This window comes from Clarias gariepinus, chromosome 5 (genome assembly GCF_024256425.1).
Source record: "Clarias gariepinus isolate MV-2021 ecotype Netherlands chromosome 5, CGAR_prim_01v2, whole genome shotgun sequence".
NCBI classification, from domain to species: domain Eukaryota; kingdom Metazoa; phylum Chordata; class Actinopteri; order Siluriformes; family Clariidae; genus Clarias; species Clarias gariepinus.
Window position 1 is genome coordinate 32,388,181 of NC_071104.1, and position 24,226 is coordinate 32,412,406.

Consider the following 24,226-nt stretch of genomic DNA (forward strand, 5'->3'; position numbering starts at 1 on the left):
ATTATGCTACTTCAAGTAATTAGCCCAACAAACTAATGTAACAAACAAACTAATAAAAGACCTCAGTAAGAAATACAGACTGAGCATAAAGTAATTTTATGGATACGAACAATTATATCTAAAAAACATGTGCTAGATGTGCTATATATAGTATCTATCTATCCATAGATAAATAGATACCACTTTATTGTAATTGCCTAATACAGATACTCAGCAACAAAATGAAGTACCAGTACCAGAAATGCAAACAGTAGTTTTTGAAATCAGAGAATGAGCACAAAGTCATTCCCTGATTTTAAAAACTACTATTTGCATTTCTGTATAATATCTTTTGTCTTTCACCACTGTAACAACAGCCAAAGCTAATAAACAAAAATCTAAATTTAAAACAACATGCGCTTGCCCGACCCCATTTTTCTGTCCCGCTGCTCTTTCTGGCGGAGAGACGTCCTAGCGCTTTGAACTCGCGTCTCCGCCCATCTTATGAATATACATAAGGGAACGACTTGCGTGTCTTTTACGCGATGACGCACAACACCAACAATAGACGGCGGGTACCGCCCACTTCATGAATAATCATATCGAATTCGGGTTGCGTGCGTTTGCGTGATGACGTAACTCGGCCACAGTGGATCCCGATTGCTGCAACCGCTTGTCAGTGTGATGAAGATTGGCACTCAGGTAAGCTGTCACTCAAAACTCTGCTTTTTCCTCTATACCTATCAATCAGAACAGTGTGCGGGCAGTGCGCTAAAATGCCCCGGGCCTGGGCACTTACAGCGACCTGGGAGAGGTGTCCTGGGGGTTTGTCAGTGGGAGTTTATTTATTTAAAGAACTAATGTGCTGCCAGGGAAACCATATTGAGGAGAGAAAGTGATAAAGTATGTGCTTTATGATGAGAGAGGAGGATTTTATTAGAAGACTGATGAGACTGAGCCAAGGCCCAGCTTTAGCAGCACACACACACACACACTTATTTTTTCTGTACAGGGGAACAGAATTGTTTCAATTATTATCATTACTGTAATTTTAATTATTAATATTAACAAAAATAATAATAATAATACTTGCAAATGCCTTTAAACTGGGAATTTAATTTATTTTATAGTTTGGAAAAACAAGAGTCTTAACTTAACCTTATTACATATTAAAATAAAGAGTAATTTTTCTATTTATACTTTGTCACGCTTTGTCATCCAAATAACATTATTAAAATATATTTTCTATACTAGACTATACTTACGCTGTTATATCGCTATATCACGTATTAGCTGTTTAGCTAGCTTAGCATTGTTAGCAAACTGTAGTAAACAAAGCTAGCTAGCTAGCTGGCTAACTTCCCTTCTTTAATCGTTTAATGGGTTATTCTGTTCAGTAATTTGTAAATGAAAATAAAACCTATTTCCACACATCATTATGTTATGTGCTGTTTGTTTTGAGTGATTAAAATGTGATAAACACATAAAACGTGATTAGCGTGCTAGCGGAGTTAGCAGGCCGGAGCTGTTTACACGCTTTAGCTTAAAATCTGAAAAAAAAAAAAAAAATGTTATTTCCTTTTTTTCCCCGGTTTGAGTTAATTAATTAAAACAATAAAATCGAACATTTATTGTTACTTAAAACAAGCAAACTAATAAAGAAAGGGGAAAACAACTTTAGGTTTAGAGTATAGGTTTGTTTAGAAGCTAACGCGGCTAATTTGCGTCTTCTACCACCAGGTCTTTATTAAATGTGTATTAACAGTAATAAGTGTGTGCACGTCTTTAACAGTGTATAATATATATTGGCTTTAAACGTGGAAAAAAACGTGTACAAACAGTTTTTGTCTCTCCGACCTTAAAAACACATTACAACAGATAACTAAAAACACCACATTCTAACTGATGGCAGCCCATTCGCACATAATCAGTGCTTGTTGAAATTCGTAGGGTTTTGTTTGTCCACCAGCCTCTTGAGGATTGACCACAAGTTCTTAATGGGATTAAGGTCTGGGGAGATTCCTGGCCATGACACAGGAAAGATGGTAACGCTCACTTTCATACATTTCAATAAGGGCAGCAAAGAAGCCCTCCTTTCTAGGAAAAACATCAGGGACAGACTGATATTCTGTAAAAGATACAGAGATTGGACTGCTGCGGTCAGGGGTAAAGTTATTTTTTGTGATGAATCCACTTTCTGATTGTTTGGGGCATCTGGAAAAAAGATTGTATGGAGAGGAAAAGGTGAGCGCTACCATCAGTCCTGTGTCATGCGTCCTATTCATGCGTGGGGTTGCCAAGGTAATGGGCTCACACAATTTTGCCGAAGAACACAGCCATAAATAAAGAATGGTACAAAAACATCCTCCAAGAACAAACTGTTGGCGAACAGTGCCTCTTCCAGCATGATGGAGCAACTTGCCATACGGCAAAAGTGATAAATAAGTGACTCGGCAAACAAAACATCAAAATTTTGGGTCTATGGCCAGAAAACTCCTCAAGAGGCAAGTGGACAAACAAAAACCCACAAATTTTGACAAAACTCCAAACATTGATTATACAAGAATGGTCTGATATCAGTCAGGATGTGGCCCAGAAGTTGATTGACAGCATTCCAGGGCGAATTGCAGAGGTCTTGAAAAAAAGGGTCAACACTGCAAATATTGACTCTTTGAATAAACTTAATGTAATTCTCAATAAAAGTTAAAATGCTTGTAATTATACTTCAGTATACCATAGTAACAAAGAGGAAGTTAATTTAGAGTTACTAGCCTCAGAAATCACCAATTAACAAACATTACATCAGATTTGAGATGATATAAAGTCTTTGCAGAGCATAAGTAGCAGACACCTCTCAATATCAACTGTTCAAAGAAGATTATTGCATTTTTTGAATGCCTTTACAGTGTATAAAAGCAATAAAAAATCAAGGAAGACAGTGGAATTAGAAGGTGTGTCCAAACTTTGTCAAAAACTAACCAAGGTCACAATTCCTGATCCTGGATTTCTCTTGCCCGGACAGATCAGTGTTCGTCCTACTCTAAAGCATTTGCCCTAACTGAGGAAGTGACTCATTCCTTTCTGACTCATGCATGCCTGCTGATCCTGGATCTGGATCTGGTTGCTTAAGAGAAAAAAATGTTAACCATATGTGCTTGTTTTACATCACGTTACAGATTTTGACTCTGTTTGCTCCTATAATAATCTTCACTCATCTTGAAAGACTATGTGAGATTTTATAATGTAGCTGTAGAAATTTCAGATACACAAGCATGAGTGAGGTCAAGTGCTGATGTTGGGGCGAGGGAGGTTGAGGTCTGGGCTCTCGTCTAGTAAACCTTGATAAGGCATGCCTTATTGGAGCTTAATTTTGTACCCAGGTGCGCTGTCATGGTGGAACAGGTTTGGGCCTGTTGAGTTCCTGTGAAGGGGAGAGCCAGCCTATACAATTGTGTGTTTCAAACTTTGAAGAAATTTTTGGGCAACATACTGTATCTTGGTGTGATGGTCAAGGGTTCACATATTTATGGACATAATGTGCATTATTTGCTGTTTATTTTATCTGTTTATTGTAACTTTTTGTTTCCACCTACAGACTTTGTTATTCTTTGTTATTACATTGTTATTTGTTATTGTTATTGTCATTCTTGTGTTTGACAAGGATTGGTTTTGGTTTACATAGGTCCAACTAGATAAATAAAAATCCCAGCTCCCATGGCTTTGCCTCATAAAGAACTCCACTTTAATGATTACTTTTAAACTCCCAGTTAAGTTGAGTACAATGTGTTCTAGAGATTATAACACAGTTCAGGGATATTCATCATAGTTTGGGACTGTGTCTTTGTTATAGTTGGAAGTGTCTTTTTTAGCACACTAAAGTCAATATTTTTAGTCCCCAGTTTTTAGTCCCTGTCTGTCATATCTAGCATTAAGCAAGAGACCACCAAGGAAATATGTCTTATTAAATATAATGAAGTAGTGTCACAGTGGCGTAATGGTTAGCAAGGTGGCCTTGAACCTCCAGGGTTAAGGGTTCGAGTCCTGCCTTCAGGTCTGTGTGTGTAGAGTTTGCTTGTTCTTCCAGTGCTTGGTGGGTTTCCTCCAGGTACTCCACTTTACTCCCACAGTCCAAAGACATGCAGATTAGGTTAATTTGTGTTTGCCTGTAGTGTGTGTGAGTACGTTCATGCTTTGTGCCCTGTAGGCTCCTTGGATAGTCTCTAGACATTCTGTGACCCTGTACAGATAAAGAGAGTGGTACAGAGAAAGAGTGAGTGAATCAGTGAGAAATATCATCACGGTTGTGACAGTGCCATTGAGTTTGATGGTGGATGGTTGTAATAAATAGATAATTTTTTATGCATGTTCTTTAAATATTTTCCAGCCTCACTGTTGAGGTGAAATCATTTCAGCAACAACAAAAAAAATCTAATAGCAGCTGAAGTGTGACTATGTTTCCAGTATAGATTCTGGAAAAATATCATTTGAGCTATGAAGTGAGGTAACAATGTGTACTAAGTCACAACACATACAATTATACTAGTGTTGACACACTCAACCACATGAGCGTCACTGCTGAAAATAATCTTCATCTAAGTATCAACACTTGTTACTGCTTATTTTTTTAATGTTCATGAATGGAGTAGTGGAAGGAGGCAAGGCTCAGTGATGCTATACTACAGTTTATACAGTATCTAAAATGCTTAAATAGTCATTAAACGTATAATTACTTTGTAATTAAGATGTGTGTTTGTTTCTCAACACCTTTCAGCCTGCCCGTATAATGTGTCAGTGTTGGCAGTGTCTACAGTGAACATGATGGCAGGCCAGCCTGTGTCAATGCACAAGTACGAGGTGAGAGTACAAAAGGTGCGTCTGTCATGTTTACACTTGCAAGCAATATTGATGTGATGACAGGTTTTTGTTTGAACATTTTTATTTGACCTTAGTATTGCAAAGCACAATGATACGACTTTTATACTGCTTTACTTTATCATGGGTCACAAAAACTAGGTTTTGTTTGATCTGTTAAATGTTATAATATAAAACTAACACATGTAGGTAATAATGCTTTGTACACCCACTTAATTCATTTCTATCCTATAATATTCACAAATATGCACTCATTCTAATCAGTTTTTATTAAATAGTAAATTTAAAGTGTCTTAAACAGGGACACATTGGAATTATTGGCAAATAATAAAAAGACATGCTGTTATGGGAAAATAATCTAGGTTAAAATGCAGGCCACACTACTCTATCTTGTTCTTGATTATTTTCCTGTAGCAACACAGCCCAAAGTGATTTATTGGCTTACAACTAACACATGTTGCAGTTTTTATGTCTAGCTTTTCCATTAATTTCTGTTTTTCACTCAGGGGGTCGAACAGACAGACGGTGATCCAGAGAAAAGTTTTGCAGACACAGGAATGGGGAGAACTTGCAACAATGCTCTTGCTGAGTCCAATCGCATGGATACAGATAAAGCTTCTATATACAGGTAGTTTTATACATGGACATGGACTGAGTCATACCCATACCCACTTACTGATTTAGAAAAAATGCCTAATAAATGACCCTCAATGCAGGATGACCTAAAGGTTTGGATCCATAGGAAAACAAGCAAGTATTGTAGAATTCAGCAGTAAATTCTCTATCCGAATAATCCTGTATGGCAGGAAAATTATTTTTTTTTTTTTATTGGTTAAGAAACTACACTATATTTGAAAAATTATTTGCTTGCCTGCCTTCACATGCATATGAACTTAAGAAACATCCGATTCCTAATCCTAGTGTTTGATTTGATGTTGGCTCCGCCCCCTTTGCAGCTATAACAGCACAAGGGTGTCCGATCGTGTTGATGTACAGGGCAGTCAAGGGTTTCCAGCAGTGGTAAAGTGCTCGCCCTATCGTCCAGAGATCGCTGGTTCGTTCCCGGGTGATGCTGTCACCTCTTGCAGCCGGAGGTCTAGAGAGAGCTGATTGGCCGAGCTCTCTCAGAGGGGAGGGATGAGAGGTACTTAGTGCTCCCACGGCTCTACAGCCAATCAGGGACCTCCGTGAGCTCATGCAAGCGGAAGGAGCGGATAGCGCTGTCCTCCGAGTGTGTTACGCCGCCCCCAAGCCCTCACATGAGCGAGCAGTTGAAAAGATGCGGTCGGCTGGCGTCACATGGTTCGGAAGAAAACTTCCGACTGAGTGGTAGTAGTAGCCTTGATGTGGGAGCCCCCTAGTGACAGGGAGGAATTGGATATGACTAAATTAGGGATAAAATCTGAAAAAAAAAATTCTTCCACACCAAACTTTCTCCTTTATGTCTTTTTGGACCTTGCTTTGTGCACTGGTGCACAGTCATGTTGAAACTGGTGTGGGGTTATTTTTCTGGAATTGGGTTCGGTTCCTTACTTCCAGTGAAAAGAAATCACGTTGTGGGAACAGTTTGGGGGTGGCAGCTGCAAAGGGTGGACCAACATCATATCAAACCATATGGATTAAAAGTTGAATGTTACTCAAGTTTCTATGCATGTGAAGGCAGGCGAGCGAAGACAGTGTATTTTTGATGTGTTTTGTGGATGAAGCTAATCTTACAAAAGAGTAGAGCTGTAGTATTTCATACCACACCCAGATGCTAATAAATCAGCTCAACATCTTGCGGAATCTTTTTTTTTTCTTTCTCATCTCTAACGCCTTGTGTCTTGGTTTATATGGACCTGCAGACATCCACTCTTTCCTCTCCTGGCTCTTCTGTTTGAGAAGTGTGAACAGTCTACTCAGAGCTCAGAGTGCGTCACGTCGGCAAGCTTTGATATTGATATCCAGAATTTTGTTCACAACCAAGAGAAAGATGCCAAGGCTTTCTTCAGTGAAGATGCTGAGCTGGACAACCTGGTGAGGATCACTTTGTCACTTTTTACTTTTTCGAGATTAATAAAGTATCTCATACTCTGACAACAATCGTGGAAGACATTGTAACAAATTTTAATAAAATCCACCTGCACTAACCTTTTAATCCATCCAAGTTAGGGGTTTAATTATACTCTCACAGGGGAATGGACTGTGTTTGAGTACTGATTTTTTTTTTTTTAAACATTAAATAATACAGTTTTGGTTAAGTTATTAGTCTTTTATGTTGATTGATGTTGAAATACATAGATTCATCATGTTACCATTCGAGGTAAATGATACAGGGTAACCCTTAAAATTAATTAGTTAATAATTATAGTTTTTGTGGCACCAAATTTGTATCATGAAATCATCAAACAATGTACATCATATTCTTGCCCTATCACCCACTTCTTCTTAGAAATTTGATTTAAACCCAGTCTAACTGATATAAAAGATAAGCAAGCCTTGATGCGATGATGGTGTTTAGAGCTGAGAAAGAGTTACGATGTTCTAAAACTGCAATAACAACTTATGCCCATGTGATCAGATGGTGAAGGCTATTCAGGTTCTCAGGATTCACCTTCTGGAACTGGAGAAGGTCAGCGACCTGTGTAAAGACTTCTGTAGCCGATACATCTCCTGTCTGAGGAGCAAGATGAACAGCGAGACTCTGCTGAGCGGAGAAACAGACGGTCCCTATTCTCCTCTGCACACTCAGGTAAGATTAGAGTAGTCGTCCTTTCAATTTTGCCCTGCCAGCCTAAGTATCAAAGAATCTGATGGTGGGGTGGTACAGCACTTGTTTGGATGTGAAACTATGGGGAACGAATGGTACTCATGGTTAGAAGGTTTGCACCAGTGTTTGTATGTGATTGAATAAAGTTTCTAACTCAAACACTGCAGACGTACTTTTATATATTTAACGAACATTCTGAATTTAGAAAGATTTGCAATGTACAGGAACATCCTGAAGTCTTGCATCCTGTCATGTTTCAACTCAATGTTACAACTAATATGTTATCATTTTTAGCAGAGACGATGAATTCATAAAAATTGATTTGATTTTGTTTTTTTTTAAGTATTTATTACCCTTGAGAAAAAAAAAATAACTGTTAATCCAGACACTTCTCTCAGTGTTGCACGATGAATTTATATTCATATTTATTGCTGTTTTAATTTTATTTTTATGATTATTTTTTCTATAACAGGGCACCCAGGGCACTGTGGTTCCTTCCTCACCTATGCAACAAGGCAACTTATCAGCAATTAGTCAATCACAAATGATTTCAGGTACCATTTCTTAGAGGTCTCTATAACCCCAAAACACACTGTTTACACACATCAAACACACACAAGAATAAAACCAACATATATGAGCTCAAAATAAGAACGAGTCCATAGTTTCTTCAAGCAACCTCACTTTGTGCCAAATTTGTGATGTTTAATTTTACTATTTTAAACTTTATGTCGCTTGAGTGACAAAAAACTATTTAATGAAACCTGAACATTATGTTCCATCCAAAAATAAAGTCATACTGAAGAGTGTTTTGAAGGACAAAGACAATATTAGACGTTAAAAAAACAATCCAGTTTTCCCTCTCACACACACATATTCACAAAAGAATTGTATGTATACGGATATATTCTTATATTGTATGTTGTTTCTGCTATAAAAATAGCTTTTAAAGGGTAACATTTGTCTTTGAGCGTGCAGTAGTGTGCAAAGTTTTAAGCCACACATAATTTCTTTATATTTTGCTGTCAAAGAGACAGACTTTCTTGTATTTTTAATATATTAAGGAAATAGTTCTCCAGGCCTTTCTGAGTGACTTTTTTGTCTCTCTTTTTCAGTCCATTCCCTGTACATTTGAAGGCATGTTTTTTTTGCTTATTAAGCCTCCCAGTAATCTATGAATTATTAAGCTTAAAATCCATCTGAGTCAGGCGCAGATGATGACAGAAATCAGGCCGGTGATTGGTATACTGATGCTGAGTGGTTGGAACTGACGAGAGGGGAAATGAGGTTGCTGCTGAGGTTATTACATAAACAACCAAGCTTTATGCGCTCTGCAGCCTGTCACATAAAATATTTGTTACATCATTACATTTAATTTAATTTAATATGAAGGAATTGGGGGCATTAAGACTTTTGCACCATACTGTAGATTAATATTATTAGAGAAAATTTGTAAGGAAATCTGAAAGTTATTCTCGCTAAGTTTTTTTTTTTCCTATTGTTAATTTCATGCTTGGTTTTGTGGGTTCTCCAGGTGGTGCAGTGTATCAGCCAGTCACAGTAGTCACACCTCAAGGTCATGTCATGACTCAGACCATCTCACCGAGCAAGATACACAATCAGAGCTCCCAGGTGTGGACCTCAGATATGCAAGCACATAAAAATTGCTTCAAAGCACTCACACACACAGCTGTACGCACACACACACACACACACACACACACACACACTTCAAACAAAGTCAGACACTCCCAAAACAACACACTGACCTGCTGTGTTCTTCTCTAAGCAATTACAGCTGCAGATGAATCAGGATTTGGGTTTCTTCTGTAACGAAGACAGTTCGTCCAAAAACAAACGCGGTGTTCTCCCCAAACAGGCCACCAATATCATGCGCTCATGGCTCTTCCAGCACATCGCAGTGAGTTTGACACTCAGACGCTGATGATAATGATGATGATGATACTGTTCATATTTTTCAAGCTCTTGATTTACAATTGTAACTTTCTCTCATAGCACCCTTACCCTACGGAAGATGAGAAAAAACAGATTGCTCATCAAACCAACCTCACTCTGCTACAGGTCAACAACTGGTATGCTACACTTGTATGATTATTGTACGGATATATAATTTGATTTAGAGGGAAAGATTAGACAAACATTCTGACTATATCTCCAAAACAACTACATTACAACAAATTCATCATGTCTATATCTGTGATAGTTTCTACTCTCATGCTCATTGTTGATTGATTGAAAATCATCACTGCCCTTGTGCAGGTTCATTAATGCACGGAGGCGGATCCTGCAGCCAATGTTAGACGCCAGTTCTTCAGAGATGCCAAAATCCAAAAAGAAGACTCCACAGACCCGCCCTTTACAGCGTTTCTGGCCCGATTCGATTGCTTCCTCTGTGTCCCCGCAACAGTTCAGCATGGAACACGGTACAGACTGTGAGTAAAATGTAAACAACTGTAACAAATGAAAAAGACAGAAGCACAGATTCATGTTATACACAAATCAGTAAATCATACAAGCAGGGTTGCCAGTAGCACTCTCAAAATAAAGTTTAAAGAAGAATGAAATTCATCAGCAGACAGAACCATAATTGTGGTGTTGCAGAATTTTGTTTGTGGGTAAAGTGCCGCCTAATGAAAACAGATGCAAGGGGAAAAAACAGTTAAAATAGGAACAGTCTATAATAATTATATTGCAGTGAAAATAAAAATTATAGCCAGTTGCAGTACTGTGCAAAAGTCTTAAAAATAAGAACAGACGTTTTACTAAGACAACCTGCAAAGTGCCTAAAGAGACAGCCTAAGTTGGTTGCTTATATAACAACCACAGCAACAACCTCATTTCCCCTATCGTCGGTTCCAATCATTTAGCATTCAGCATCACCAGTACATTAATCACTGGTCTGATCATGTGGTCATCATTTATTGTTATTTTAACCATATACAGTTCAGTACACAGTGAAACGAAACGGCATTCCTCCAGGACCAAGGTGCTACATACATACAACATAAATTAACATTTGTTATGCTGAACTGCCTGCCACCTAACACACAGTATGAATGCAGATCAATTCCTGCTCTCTGTTTCACCCAGATGAGGATGGGTTCCCTGTTGAGTCTGGTTCCTCTCAAGGTTTCTTCCTATTACCATCTCAGGGAGTTTTTCCTTGCCACTGTCGCCCTCGGCTTGCTCATCAGGGACAACCTGACCATTTTGATCCATACACATTCACATTCCTTACAAACTTTAATAATTCTTTTGACAATGACAATTGTTAAAAGCGCTATACAAATAAAATTGAATTGAATTAACAGAAACTAACTAGATAACTAGGACTTTTTTGTAAGTCGCTCTGGATAAGAGCGTCTGCCAAATGCCTAAATGTAAATGTAAATGTAGGACTCCTAATTAGCTAATTGATTGAATAACAAATACTATTATAAGTTCTATACAAAAGACTTTACTATACACAAGTGCTTTTGCAAATGTGTCTGGTTTCTCTTATAGTTTTTTCCTATTGCCATGCTCATGAACAGCAGTTTTAACATTGCAGTTGCCTACACATGTCTCAAAGGAAACGCATGATAGCTTTGAGTTTCCCTGTTGAGTTATTGGAAAATGGCCAAAAGCAAATTTGTAAGAAAACGGGAAACATCACAAAAAATTAACAAAAGGTTTTGGCAAAAAATGTATATCCTGCAAAAGTTGTGTAAACTTTATACATCCTGTTATAATCAAACATTGTAGTGTAATGTAATGCCTATTTTTTTTTTTTTTTTTTTTTAGTAAACATAATTGCGGTTGGGATGAGCATGGATGGCTACCAAACTCTATCCTCAGATGGAGCTACAATTGCCATGCAGCAGGTCATGATGGGTAATCACAGCGAAGATGAATCTGATGTCAGCGAGGATGACGGCGACACACACCTGTCTTCAGCTAACATGACTGATCTGGGCCTCAATTCCAGTAACTGACTCTCTTGGCCGTGTGCGCGCCATGCACACACATACACACTCAAGATTTAACATGGCGCTGATTTTGCAATGCTGATACTTCTGCACTACAAAAAAAAATCTCCAACACCCCTTAAAGTAAAGTGTATAAACACACAAAGTTGTCAAAGAGCATTACATTACAGATAGGTGTGCTAATTTATGAGATGTTTTTATTGCATAGACATCAAGGTGAGTGCACTTTTTGTTTGACTAACTCTAAAACAGCAAAAGGGAAAAAAGGAAGAAATGAAAGAGAGAAGAAAAGTAATGTCCCCAAGTATATGACACTCTTGTTCTTTCGAATTTGTTACACAATTTGCATTTCTATGATAACACATCTGGATGCCAAAATGTTGTGAGTTTGTGCTTGTGTTGGTGTGATTGTGGTTTTTTTTCCCCCCTGCATGCTGGTTTTTCTCTGCTGTTCTTATTCTCTCTCACAACCGTGCCACGAGAGCAAAAATGAGAGATGCTTATTTTTATATATTTAGAACAAAATGTTTATTTCTTTTTAATGGTTTGTTTTTCGTTTTATAAGGAATATTTATGTACAAAAAATGCTAGTTAGTCGCCCAGTTTTCAGGGCTTTGTAACATTTTTATAAGAAAACAAAGAAAAAAAAACAGACTTTTAAAGTTTTGCATACATAAGTTAGCTCAAACTATGCCTTACATTGTAAAAGTAACTAAAGCACATGCATTATTGAGTAGATGATCAGTGGCTTCATCTATTTTAGTTGTGTTAGCCATAAAGATGGGAATTTGTTATACTCAGTAAAAGTAGATAGTAGCAAGAATCAAAATACATTTAGATGTTTGATTCTCAATTTTGCTACACTGTACATTTTATTCCCTGTATAAGTAGCTCATCAGCTAATAAATAGATCTTTTAACATGCTGAGTGAACAAAATATACACAGGGCACACAGTTCCCCGTAAGGACATACAGTACATGTATACAGAGCTGCTGATATCGATTTCATGGGTTTACAGATGAATTTATGAAACTGAAATTCAATTTATAAAACTGTCTCAAAATGTTACTTATAAGTATTAAATACATTAGTGTGTTCAAAAAGTCCATGCTGTTTCCTTTTTTTCCCCCATTTTAAACCCCTTTGGTGTGTCCACATATAAAATTAGCTAATTTAATTACGTTTAAATAATGAGTAAGCCAAAGGCAGCAGCGGCAAGATTAAAAAACACTAGAGGAGAAACCCTCAAACGTTTTATATGCATGTACTGCATATAAAGGTGTTAACAGCTGCAACTAAATAGGCAAATTCTTAAAAATTCAACACTTATGTTGTACCTTATACTTTCCATTTATTAGCACCTGATACCTATTGTTCAAGTTCTTCATTTTGGAAGGTATTGATCAAGTTTGACAAAAGAGTAATACCCAGTAGTCTTCAGTTGAGAATTTTACAATGATACAGTATACACACAATATAGTAGAGGTCCTCTTATGAGGACACTTAGGTCTAATGAGCCTACTGGACAAAGAGTCCATTTAAGCATTAGTACATTAATTAACATTATAACAGTTAGTTCCATCCAAGTAATCTAATTGAACTATAGGTATTCCAAAAGTCGTGATATAGAGCATAACAGCCCTGGGAAGATTATATGTAGCACGCTACATCACAGGTCTTCGAAAAATCGTTAATTACACCAACTACCTGTCACATCATGGATGAAAGTGAGTCGTTACGGTTCCCAGTACTGAAAAGGGGAGAGAGCAGCTGCCTGCCAAAACCCACATTCAGAACCAGTCACATATGCAGCAAGAAAACATGTCTAATATGTCATTTTAAATAACACTTATTATTAATAGTTTTCATTTTATAAGGTGATCTTCTCATTCATATACCGACCTCTGGGACAACTTTGCACCCTTGAGACACTATAATTAATTGTGATGGAAATGCGAAAGGAAAAAGACAGCATATTTCATTTGGTAAAATAAGTTAAATAAAAAAAAATGCACGCTTTTGGACATTTCAAATTTCCTCTGTAATATTTCTGATTCCTTTTAAATGTTTAAACATTTTTGGAGGCAACAAAAGTAATCAGAAGACTGAAGCCATTAAGGATCCTTCTGCTTACAGTGTAAAGACATTCAGTCACACATGGTTATGAGGCGTGCAGCAGACTAGCACACGTTCCAGCATTGCTTAACACTGTTTATTGTAATGTCTTCAACAGCTGTGCAGGATAAAAAAAAACCCAGAACAGTTGTGAATTAATTTCAGTTTAAAAAACATCTATAAATCATCTTGTCAGCTTTGTCAGTTGTCTGAGCTGATTGGAGAAGGGTTCTGTGTTTCTTCTCTCTGCAAGAAAATAAAATGTTATAGATTATTTAATGTTAAAAACAGTAGCGTTATGTGGCCTGCGATGGGTATTTCATTTTAATGAACACATTAACAAATGTAAATTGAAATGGGATGAATAAGCATCCATGAAACCCTTTTGAATTAGAGATGCTTCACATTGGAGATGCTTTGTGTGGTTTAAGCAGAACTGTTCTGACAGATGTTCATGTGGTTATTTCAGGGCTTTAAATAAAGAATCAGGCAAAATACTTTTTAATGTGTTTTTAATGCTGTATTACGCTTTACATTGCAGTTTATTATCTATTATAAAAGTGAGCAAAAAATGCATTTGTTATCGAAGGAACAAAAATAGTACTATGAACTATGCTGTTACAGAAAAATAATCAACAATGGCAAAGAAGAACACAAACGGAAAGTGTTTTATTCATCTCTAATTTTCCAATAATTGTAGTTTTTCAATTATTAAAGAATGTACAGTACATCATCGATCAGTACAGATCGTTGTGATCTAAGTAGTCTTATACAACAATCACATTTGGCCCACGATTGGATGAGCAGCATTCCAAGAGCGCTCACACTTACTATACCCGTACAGTAAAGTTTCAGAGTGTGTATCACTCCACATAAAATTCCACTCCCTAGTTCAGAGCACAGAGCATCAACAGACATGACAAACTGATATAGGGATATTTCAGGAATCTAACCTTTAACATAAGCAAGCTTGTCAGATGAAGAGGAAACAGAAGAAACATTTCATACAAACTTCCATAATAGTTATGATTGTGTGAAGCTGCTTTATGACGATTACAATTGTTAAAAGCGCTATACAAATAAAATTCAATTAAATTGAAGAAAGGAAGTCAATTTCTGTGGAAGCACCTGTAATGTATAAATCAGTTTGGGCTAGCTAGCCATCTAGACACCGTGCTATATTTAACCATTGGCCATATTGTGTCTGAAATTCTATTCATTATATTAGATATTAATTTCTTGTTACAGACATGTAGTATAAAAGCAGTTTAAGATTCACAGTTGTGTATTTACACTGAATATCAGCACATGTATTACTGCTTGATTTACCTCCATTTGTTGATGAATCCAGGTGAGAGCTTGTGTGATGCGTGTATAAACTCCAGGTTTGTTTCTCTCAGCGCAGCCCTGGCCCCAACTAGTCGCTCCCACCAGCTTCCACATGGATGCGTCCTCACAGGCCAGAGGACCCCCACTGTCCCCCTACGAAATATTTATCAGAGACAAAAAGCAGCTTGGCTATAGAAAATATAACACACACAATATCTGTTATACAATAATATGTAATAATAATAATAATAATAATAATAATAATATACTGAATATAGCAATTCAATAACAAATAATAATAAAATGTAATTAAAGATGAAACACTTACATTAATTGTTTATCATGTTTAAAATCCCATTTACCACAAATTTACCAGGAGTCTTGGGGCACAATGTGGGGTACACCCTGGACAGGGTGCCAATTTATTGCACAGCACACGCGCACACTAGGGACAAATTAGGAATGCCAATTAACCTAATCTGCAGTCTTTGGAGTGTGGGAGGAGACCCTCCAAGCACTGGGAGAAGATCCAAGACTCAAGCCAGGAATCAAACCATCAACCCTGGAAGTGCGAGGCCATAGTGCCACCCAGCACTGCACCAAATGATTCATCAGAGACATATTCACAGTATACACTATACCTTTTGTGTTTTCTCGATAAATGTCTCTAAGAAAGTTTTAAACCCAGAAATTACCTGGCAGGAGTCAGTTCCTCCTTCTAGATATCCTGCACAGATCATGCCGGGGGAGATGTACCCCTGATAGACTTCAGGCTGACTGCAGGCTTTGGCGGAGATCAGCGGGACCCTCGCAGAATGCAGAGACACGCTCGCTTCTCCTGGACGTAGCAAACAAAGCATTGCATTATGGGTCAAATTCATTATCGCTGCTTGGCTACTGAGTAGTAGGAGCAGAAATGCCAAAGAAAACACCACAGCTCAATGCATCACAATGTAAATCCATAGTTTTTACTTTTACTTGACTAGATTTGTGAAGAAGAACTCCTACTCTTACCCCGCTACACTCGAATCGTTACTTTTCTAACCATTTATTCTACACATGCAGCCGGTGAAACTACCGCATGACTTTCACCAATTAAAAACACATAGCAACAATGATCACATGACTCCGTTTGACCAATCAGCCACAATAACAATAATTACATGTAGTCACATGACCACGCTCAAATTGGCTGCACAGCGGGGAAAAAAATCTTCAGCCATGGTAGACACAATATACATTTAATACAAAATTATAATAATATATAATTATTATAATAAAAAAGAAAATCAATCAGACATTACGATTAAACAGTTACTCAGCATTTATCTTGTTACCAAATACTTTTTTATTCTTACTTAAGTAATATTTGAAATAATTACTTTTTACTTCTACTTGAGTAATATTATTTTAAAGCTACTCTTACTAGTAGATTTTTTGGCTACTCTACCCACCTCTGATCCTGAGTCACTAGACTCACCTCCATCCTCTGTGGCTCCCCATCCTGAGATCCAGCATATCTTCCCATCTTCAAACTCCTCTCCAAAGTTTGGCAGGCAGATGGGCTCAATGTACCCTGAGAAAGAGAAAAAGAAGATATGAAGCTTTTACAAGCCTTCACTAGGTATAGAATGAACATCCATAACAAAGCCATGGGAATAAACCTGCACAGCTCAGCTGTAACTGTCTTGACATTTTCCCAGAGTGGTCAGTTTTAATAAAGATTTACCATTGAAGGTTAGTGGCTGTGACAGTTTCAGCAGGGCGATGTCGTAGTCCAGGCCTTTGGGTCTGTAGCGGCCGTGATAAATAATTTTCTCCACAGCGAGATACCTGGCTCCAGTCACTGGCTGCTCTGTGAGTCCAGCCAGCACTTTCCACAGTGGGGGATAGGCGAAGCTGCGAAAAATTAACAGGATAGGCAAGGATGAAATTTTTACTTACAATTCTATAGTAGAAGACCTGTGATATTTCCTTCTTTTGGTTAATTAAGATTACGGTTTGTGTAAGTTGCGTGCAGGCAGACGTACCCATACACACAGTGTGCGGCTGTTAATATCCACCGTGTTGTTAGAATAGACCCTCCACACAGGTGCTCGTTCTGGAACTGGAGACTCACCTGCCAGGGAAACTGGCCTTCTTGAGACAGGTTACCCCCCACTATACGGGCACTGTACTGGGGCCGGGAGCCACACTCTACACACACACACACACGAATGCAGAAGCACACAGGCTGAGACAATGCTCTGGAAAAAAATGTAATATGTTAAAATGAATAAATACAGTATTTACCGAGATTTCCACCACGACTACTATTTAGCAAAATTATGGTATATAGTTACAATGCATTCTGAAAGTTTGAGTGCAACGTCTGACACTGTCAAACACGGGTTTTAAAACGAAATTCATCTCCTGAGTTAAATGCAGCTGGAAATGCACTTGAGATAGTGCTGGCATAGTGCATTTTTCCCAGCGACCACAAAACATTATTGTCACTAAGGATCTGAACTGCCTCCAAAGCTGCTCGAAATTAATCACAACTTCTTGTTAGTATTTCAGCTGCTCCTGGACAACAACCTGGCACAGGTTTTTATAGCGGATGCTTTTCCTGACCCAACTCTCCCATTTTATCTGGGCTTGGGACTGGCACTGCTTCTAGTAGCTGGGGTTTGGGCATTGGTTGGAAATTGAACCCGGGCCTTCAGCATATTAGGCAAGAAACCTGTTTGGTGGTTACGCATTTTTGACCTTTAAAAATCTCTAAATTGCTTTTTCATGAACCTTTCTCTTTCTTGATGTTTTTTTTTTTGTCCCTTGCTGATTGAATATTCTACAGTGGAACTGTTTTATCAGTCTGATTTTAGGCTGTTTTACACTAAAAACTATATTTTTCAGCCATTTTTATTTTAGTATTTATTAAATACAGGCTTTTCGTGACTTTAAAATCAAAACGTTAGAAAACTATATTGTAAATAAAGTCTTCAGGAACTTTCCAGCTTCATGATGGTCCCCATTAATGTCTTATTTATTAGAACACTTTAGGTTAATTTCATAAACATTATACTTACCCAAGCACCTTAAAGTTATGATCTTTCCTGATCTGCATTCAGTTTTACTAAAAAAATAAGGGAGAATAATAGTAAGGATTAATTTACACTCTTAACTGTTAGGCTTGTTATTATTATTCAGCTTGTTTTAAGCTTGTTATTATTATTCAGTTATTTAGTTTATAAAATATAAACCATTAAGTGCCATCATTATTCTGTAACTGATAGGTGTGGACTGAGCATCAGCCATATAATTAAAAGCATTAACACTAAAAGCACGTTAGTGTTTAAGGCGGATCCTTTGGTTGATGTGGGTTGCGGGGTAGGGCCTCCATGGATTAGACTTGTTTGCTGTTCTTAAAATTCAATCAGATTCAAAACAATCAGAATTAAAAAATTCAACAGCTCTCTGATGTTATAAAAAGAAGTTGTGCACAAATGTTTGCTTTGATGTGCGTCAATGCATGTGTGTCTGCGTGTGTGCCAAATGCCAAAATGCATTTTTTATATACTGTAGAGTGAAAGGGCTCCGTTTTAAATTACATGTCGAAGCAATGTGAGCCTGTGGAAAGCCCAGAGCATTTAGTAAAAGAATAAGAGGAAGGGAGCTCTCTAAACGATGCTAAGGTGCTGTTTACAGTCGAACACTCTACTGTTAATTATAGATAATTGTTTTAAACAGAGAATTGTACTGTATAAGTATTCACTCCCCTCTCTTAAAATTCTCCATATTTTGTAGTGTTTGAATGTGTGGACTTCATTCAATGGACTTCATTGTTATACAACTTAACTTTTCCATAATACTGTAATATCATTTTCGTTGTTGTTGTTTGTAAACATATTCCTAGTTAAGTCTAATGAAATAAATTCCAGGTTGTAAGACCTAAAAAAAAGTGGAACTGTTCAAGGGAGGTGATGCTTAAGCAGGACACTTTAATCTCTCTCTCTCTCTCTCTCTCTCTCTCTCTCTCTTATTTTCTTTCTCTTATTCTCTAAATATAAATAAAGTATTTTATTAACTGGACAATTCAAAGAGATCTGGACTCTAAAGCTGTTTAGGAAATTTGCGCTGGCCAGGGACAGTGACTTAAATGATCCCAGTTTATTTAGTGCATCCTACCAACAATAACAACATGATCATGATCATCGTCATCATTTGCATCATCATCAATGTCAACAAAGCAGCACAGAGTAGTCAGTACTATTACACACCTCAGGTTGGTTGTGTTGTGTATCTTGATTGGATACAGGGGATTCAGCTGGGTCAGCTTGATAGACACCAGATTATCCTGAAGGTCTTGTTCAATTGAGGTAAGAGGTAGAGAACCAGACTCCACATAACTAAAAGAGGCAGGAAATGCAGGTAATACAGCAGTTTAGGCTTCATGTAGGAATATTATTATTTTTACATAAAGGTTTGTAGAATCCTGTTTACACTTATTTGTGCATCCACCTTGAGTATGATATTCATATACAGTACATCATCATGGTCTCATCGTCTACATCGCTTTATCCTGTATACAGGGTTGCGGGGGGCCTGGCGTCTATCCCAGGAGGCTTAGAGCACAAGGCAGGGTACACCCTGGATGGGGGGCCAGTCCGTCACAGGGCACACACACTTATTCACACACTATGGGCAAGTGCCAAGTAGCTTAATTTGCATGTCTTTGGACTGTGGAAGGAAACAGGAGTACCCGGTGCATGGAGCCACCGTGCCTGCATATTTATATACAGATTATCTATTATTTGTATGTAATAAATATTATTTCAATAGATGTGATATGTATTTAAGATGGAGACTATTCACATGTTGTATTCCTCTGCCATCTGAACCACTCCCTAAACATTTGATTTTAATTAATTTAGTTAATGTTATTTAATTAATTTAATTACATTTAATTTCATTTAATTAATTTAATTGTTTAATTAATTTAGAACAATAGTTTTGAATTGAATTTTTTAATTTGCTAATTGTCTGTTTCTAGAGATTGTAAATGTCACTCACTCACTCACTCACTCACTCAGTCATCATCATCATCATCATCATCATCATCATCGTCTACTTTATCCTGTATACAGGGTCACGGGGACTTAGAGTCCATACCAGGAGACTTAGGGCATACCAGGAGACTTAGGGCATACCAGGAGACTTAGGGTACTAGATAGGGTACATTCTAAACAGAGTGCAAGTTCATCACATCGACACACACAGGCCCGCTTATGCACACACTACAGGCAATTTGGGATCACCAATTAGCCTAAACTGCATGTCTTTGGACTGTGGGAGGAAACCGGAGTACCAGGAGGAAACCCACTAAGCACAAGGAGAACATGCAAACTTAAGCTATGCAGGAGCCATCTTCAGCATAACACGATAAAGAAGCAACAGTAATGCATTTGCTATGTAATAACATTATATAATGAGTTTGTTATGTAATGAGTTTAAATGACGTAATAGATTTGTTACGATCTTTTGCATTTAACTGTAAGTGTTTGAATGTAAAGTCAAATCTTATGAAGATTTAATTTAAAGACAAGATGCAGAACACAAGCAGGTGTACACATGGTCTAAATGATCAACGTCGCAGTCTTGTTTTTATCCTTTTTTATTTTGGTCATTTCAGTCTTTCATTTGTAAGGTGTTTAATTTAATTGGGGCCCATTTCTATCACCTGTCAATCAAAGTGACACTCACTAAATGTGTGCTTTATTTAAAAGCACACACAAAAAGCTCATATCAAAGCTTGAACTAGAGCTTTTCCTACAGTTTTACCTGGAATATCCCAGCTGTTTGCAGGCAGAGAAACCCAGCTCAGAGTCCCATGTTTCTGAACACACGGTGCTCCAGATTCCTCCACTTAACACCTGCAGCACCGCACTCTTCCCACTCACACGCACTGCACAGCACAGTGGGAATTATTCGTAATAATTGCATCTTTTTGAATCCCTGTCTTGCTATAGGAATGCATATTGATCAGTCTCTGTACGCACCACAGCTGAGCTCGTCCTCGCCATGTTCACAGTCTATGTGTCCATCACACTGTGCAGAGATGCTGACACAGAGCGATGAGCTGCACCGGAACTTTCCTCTACAGCTCAGGACCACTGCAACAGAAGAAAATTATAGAGGTGAATAACATATTAAATCATTTTACATAATTGATATAAATTGTGGATGCAATAAAAAAAAATGTTCTGCAATCATTCCCAAAACATTTATAATAAACGTTTCAATAAACTAATGGACTTAATACCAAGCAGCAATGATAAGGCCCTACTTTTAAAGGACAATCGAATGCCTAATGGTATTACGTAGGATAAAGTTATTGCATTATTTAAGGTCATTCATCCGTACATCACTAGTCAGATGTTACAGACATCAGAGACCACAGAATTTGATCAGACTGTTCATAGTGCTAATCATCTCTACGTTTTAGACCTTTGGACTGTGCAATATAATCATGGCTGTTAATTATTCATGCCAGCTGTGACCAGCAGGTGCCGCTGGACAGGCCGAGGCGTCACACACTCACCTCCCAGACTGATGCCAAGAACAAGGGTAACAGTAAGCAACACGCAGACACCAATTAAAAGCTCCATTCTTCTCGCAAATAAACGACCTCTGAGCGTTTTGTCGTCTACTTGATCTTCTTTGAGGGGTGGAGATTAGAAAGGGTAAAGACGCATTACTATGGACATATACACAGTTTGACAGCAAAATGAGATATATACATTTATGTAGATTTTTTTTTAAAAGAACACATCACGTGTATCTCATGCCTCTTGTACACAAAGATCTATGTCTTTGCATGTGCAATTACTGTAAGTGCATCATGGTTCCCAAATTCAGCAAAACCAGTGCTAGTGATAGCAAGAGCAAAGGGAAAAAGGGAAGTTTTGATTTAAAGATAACCCCAAGGTTACAATACAGTATCCCACATACTGTAGCTGTTAGCGTAAGTACCCGTCGTTAATGGAAAAAGAGTTTGTAGAGATAGAGAACTCTCTGTCTGACTTATTAATACAAATAAATGCAATTTTATAAGGGTGAGTAACTTACAGCTAATATATTTTAGCTGGCAACAATTCTTTTGCCTCTAACTGATGCATTGAGAGCACTGGGCATGTAGGAAGGGAAACACATGAAGTGATCCAATATGCTTAGTGCCCACTGTAAAAATATCTGGAGGAAGTGTTATAATGTGTATTATTTTGTTACGTGTGCATTTTTTTTGTCCAGAATGTGTATTATTGTAACATTTTTAAAAAATTACATCAATGAGCTATAAGTATTTATTAATCAGAGAATGTTTCAAAAAAACAAATAATCCTTAACTATTGAATTAATTTTTTTTTTAGGTGAGTACCCTATAATGATCGGAAATAGGAGAACATATTTCAAAAACTTTTGAATCTCTTGATCATTGTAATATAAAAGGAGAAACAACTTATATAAAAAAAATTCTTATGATTTTTTTTAATTAAAATGTGATTGTTCTGTAACACAATATTCAATATGGAAATGGAACCATTTATGCAAAGTTTTTAATCATTTTAGGCATCCAGGGTCTGTTTTTGTCCATTATTCATTTTTGTACTGACAAGCCTTTTAGATTTTTTGGTGGACCTCTCAGAACTAGGACAACTTGTTAAATAAATAGTAAAATATGAGACCTTTAAAATAGTTTTTCTTTATGACATCATTTGCAAATTAACAAAAGGCCTACCACAGATTCTCAACAAAATTATGCACATATCAATTAGAATCTATTAAATTTAACTGAATCATACCATTGCAGATTTGGTGGTATTATCAAATATTGCACTGATACTTTATTATTCAAAATCATATTGCATTAAGTTGGAGCCAGAAGTTTACACCCCTAGAATATTTGACAGTTTTGAACTTTTTGGGACATTTGGCTGGTCATCACAGGGAAAACAGTTTTTTCAGTCTTTATTTTAAAAAATACACTAAGTTTAAGGTTCGGGGTAGTGTTAGGGTTAGCAGTAGTGTTAAGTTTAGGGCATAGCATTAATTAGCAACACATAATTACAGTAAATTTACCATTCTGTGTAAAATGAGTGGAAACAATAAAGATATTACGGATATAATTTCTTTGTGTATGTTTTAGTGTCCATACTGATGAATATGAATACTTAAAAAGGCCAGGTTGAAGAACATGAACATTACACAATTTTGGACTGTCTTGCTTTTGTTCCATGGTATTCAATCAACCCCATCAAACAACTTAAACCCCCCTCAAGTGTCCTGTTGTTCCTTGTGCTATTTCTTACCTGAAAGGAAGGGCTGGACTTTGGTTACCGGTATTCCTGGATTTGGACATTGTGCTTGGACATTGTTGGTAGCTTCTGTCTGACAGTCTGTCAGCTCCGCAATCTCAGAGGCTGGGTTATTGGCGCTGTTTTTTTCTGACATGTTGACATTGTGGCTCTCGAGGGGGGGAGCAGAACCTGGAAGATCCTGATCTCCAACTGACACCACCTCTAAGTTTGCATTTTCCATTTGCCTTGTCTCTGCAACCTGTTAAAAGTATCTGTATTTTTAAGGGAAAGGATGGCATGGCCATCTGGATTGGATGGACTTCTGCTAGTATGGATAAAATGGTCATGCTTGACCTGACTCTCACCAGTTCATGTGAGACTTCACTCTCTCCTCCACCAGTTAGTGGAGCTTGAACAACTTCATCCTCAAGCTGTGCTCTGGACTCTGCCTCTGCGTCAGTCATGAGTGCCTTCACATAGCCATTGGGTCTAAATGTGATTGAAAATGGTGCAGGAATTTTTTTCCTTTTGCTGACAAAATTCCACACAAAGTCCTGCCAGACAGATAAATGGGCCAGTATTAGTGTATTTATTCTTATTCAGATTTAATGCCATATTATCTTTGCACAGCCTGAGGAAAATTAAAGCTTGGTCCACAAATATTGTCCTGTATATAATTTAAAAATACTTTTTGAAATGATAATTTCATTTGATAATGGTGAGATTATTATATATACTGTATTATATTATTTATCATAGCAGAAGTTTTTATACATTTCAAGCTGTAAATTTCTTAGCAGAATATTATTAGATATATTTTTGAAATAATTTTTTAGAAATATATGCTTAATATTAGGAA

The 24,226-nt window shown here is 37.3% G+C and overlaps 2 protein-coding genes across 5 annotated transcripts; one reads left to right on the forward strand and one right to left on the reverse strand.

Moving 5' to 3' along the window:
* Positions 1-613: 613 nt before the first annotated feature.
* Positions 614-12,512, forward strand: pknox1.1 (pbx/knotted 1 homeobox 1.1). 4 transcript variants are annotated; one of them, XM_053496527.1, is made up of 11 exons: positions 614-681; positions 4,751-4,848; positions 5,358-5,479; positions 6,696-6,867; positions 7,412-7,582; positions 8,073-8,154; positions 9,135-9,232; positions 9,390-9,521; positions 9,617-9,693; positions 9,881-10,053; positions 11,405-12,512. In XM_053496527.1, exons 2-11 carry the CDS (start codon positions 4,795-4,797, stop codon positions 11,593-11,595), a joined length of 1,272 nt encoding a protein of 423 aa, XP_053352502.1. In that variant the 5' UTR covers positions 614-681; positions 4,751-4,794; the 3' UTR covers positions 11,596-12,512. The 4 variants fall into 4 exon arrangements, with proteins under 4 accessions (XP_053352502.1, XP_053352505.1, XP_053352503.1 ...); XM_053496530.1 differs by having other exon boundaries at positions 4,751-4,833; XM_053496528.1 differs by lacking the exon at positions 614-681 and adding an exon at positions 758-882.
* A 1,272-nt stretch (positions 12,513-13,784) lies between these two features.
* On the reverse strand, positions 13,785-23,831 carry tmprss3a (transmembrane serine protease 3a). The gene is made up of 13 exons (XM_053496976.1): positions 23,733-23,831; positions 23,380-23,626; positions 21,615-21,728; positions 21,073-21,186; positions 20,855-20,978; positions 19,294-19,422; positions 18,103-18,149; positions 17,065-17,230; positions 16,764-16,933; positions 16,515-16,610; positions 15,730-15,872; positions 15,035-15,187; positions 13,785-13,951 (listed from the first exon to the last, which is right to left on the reverse strand). The coding sequence occupies exons 1-13, from the start codon at positions 23,829-23,831 to the stop codon at positions 13,907-13,909; spliced, it is 1,647 nt and encodes a 548-aa protein (XP_053352951.1). The 3' UTR covers positions 13,785-13,906.
* Between the last annotated feature and the right edge of the window lie 395 nt (positions 23,832-24,226).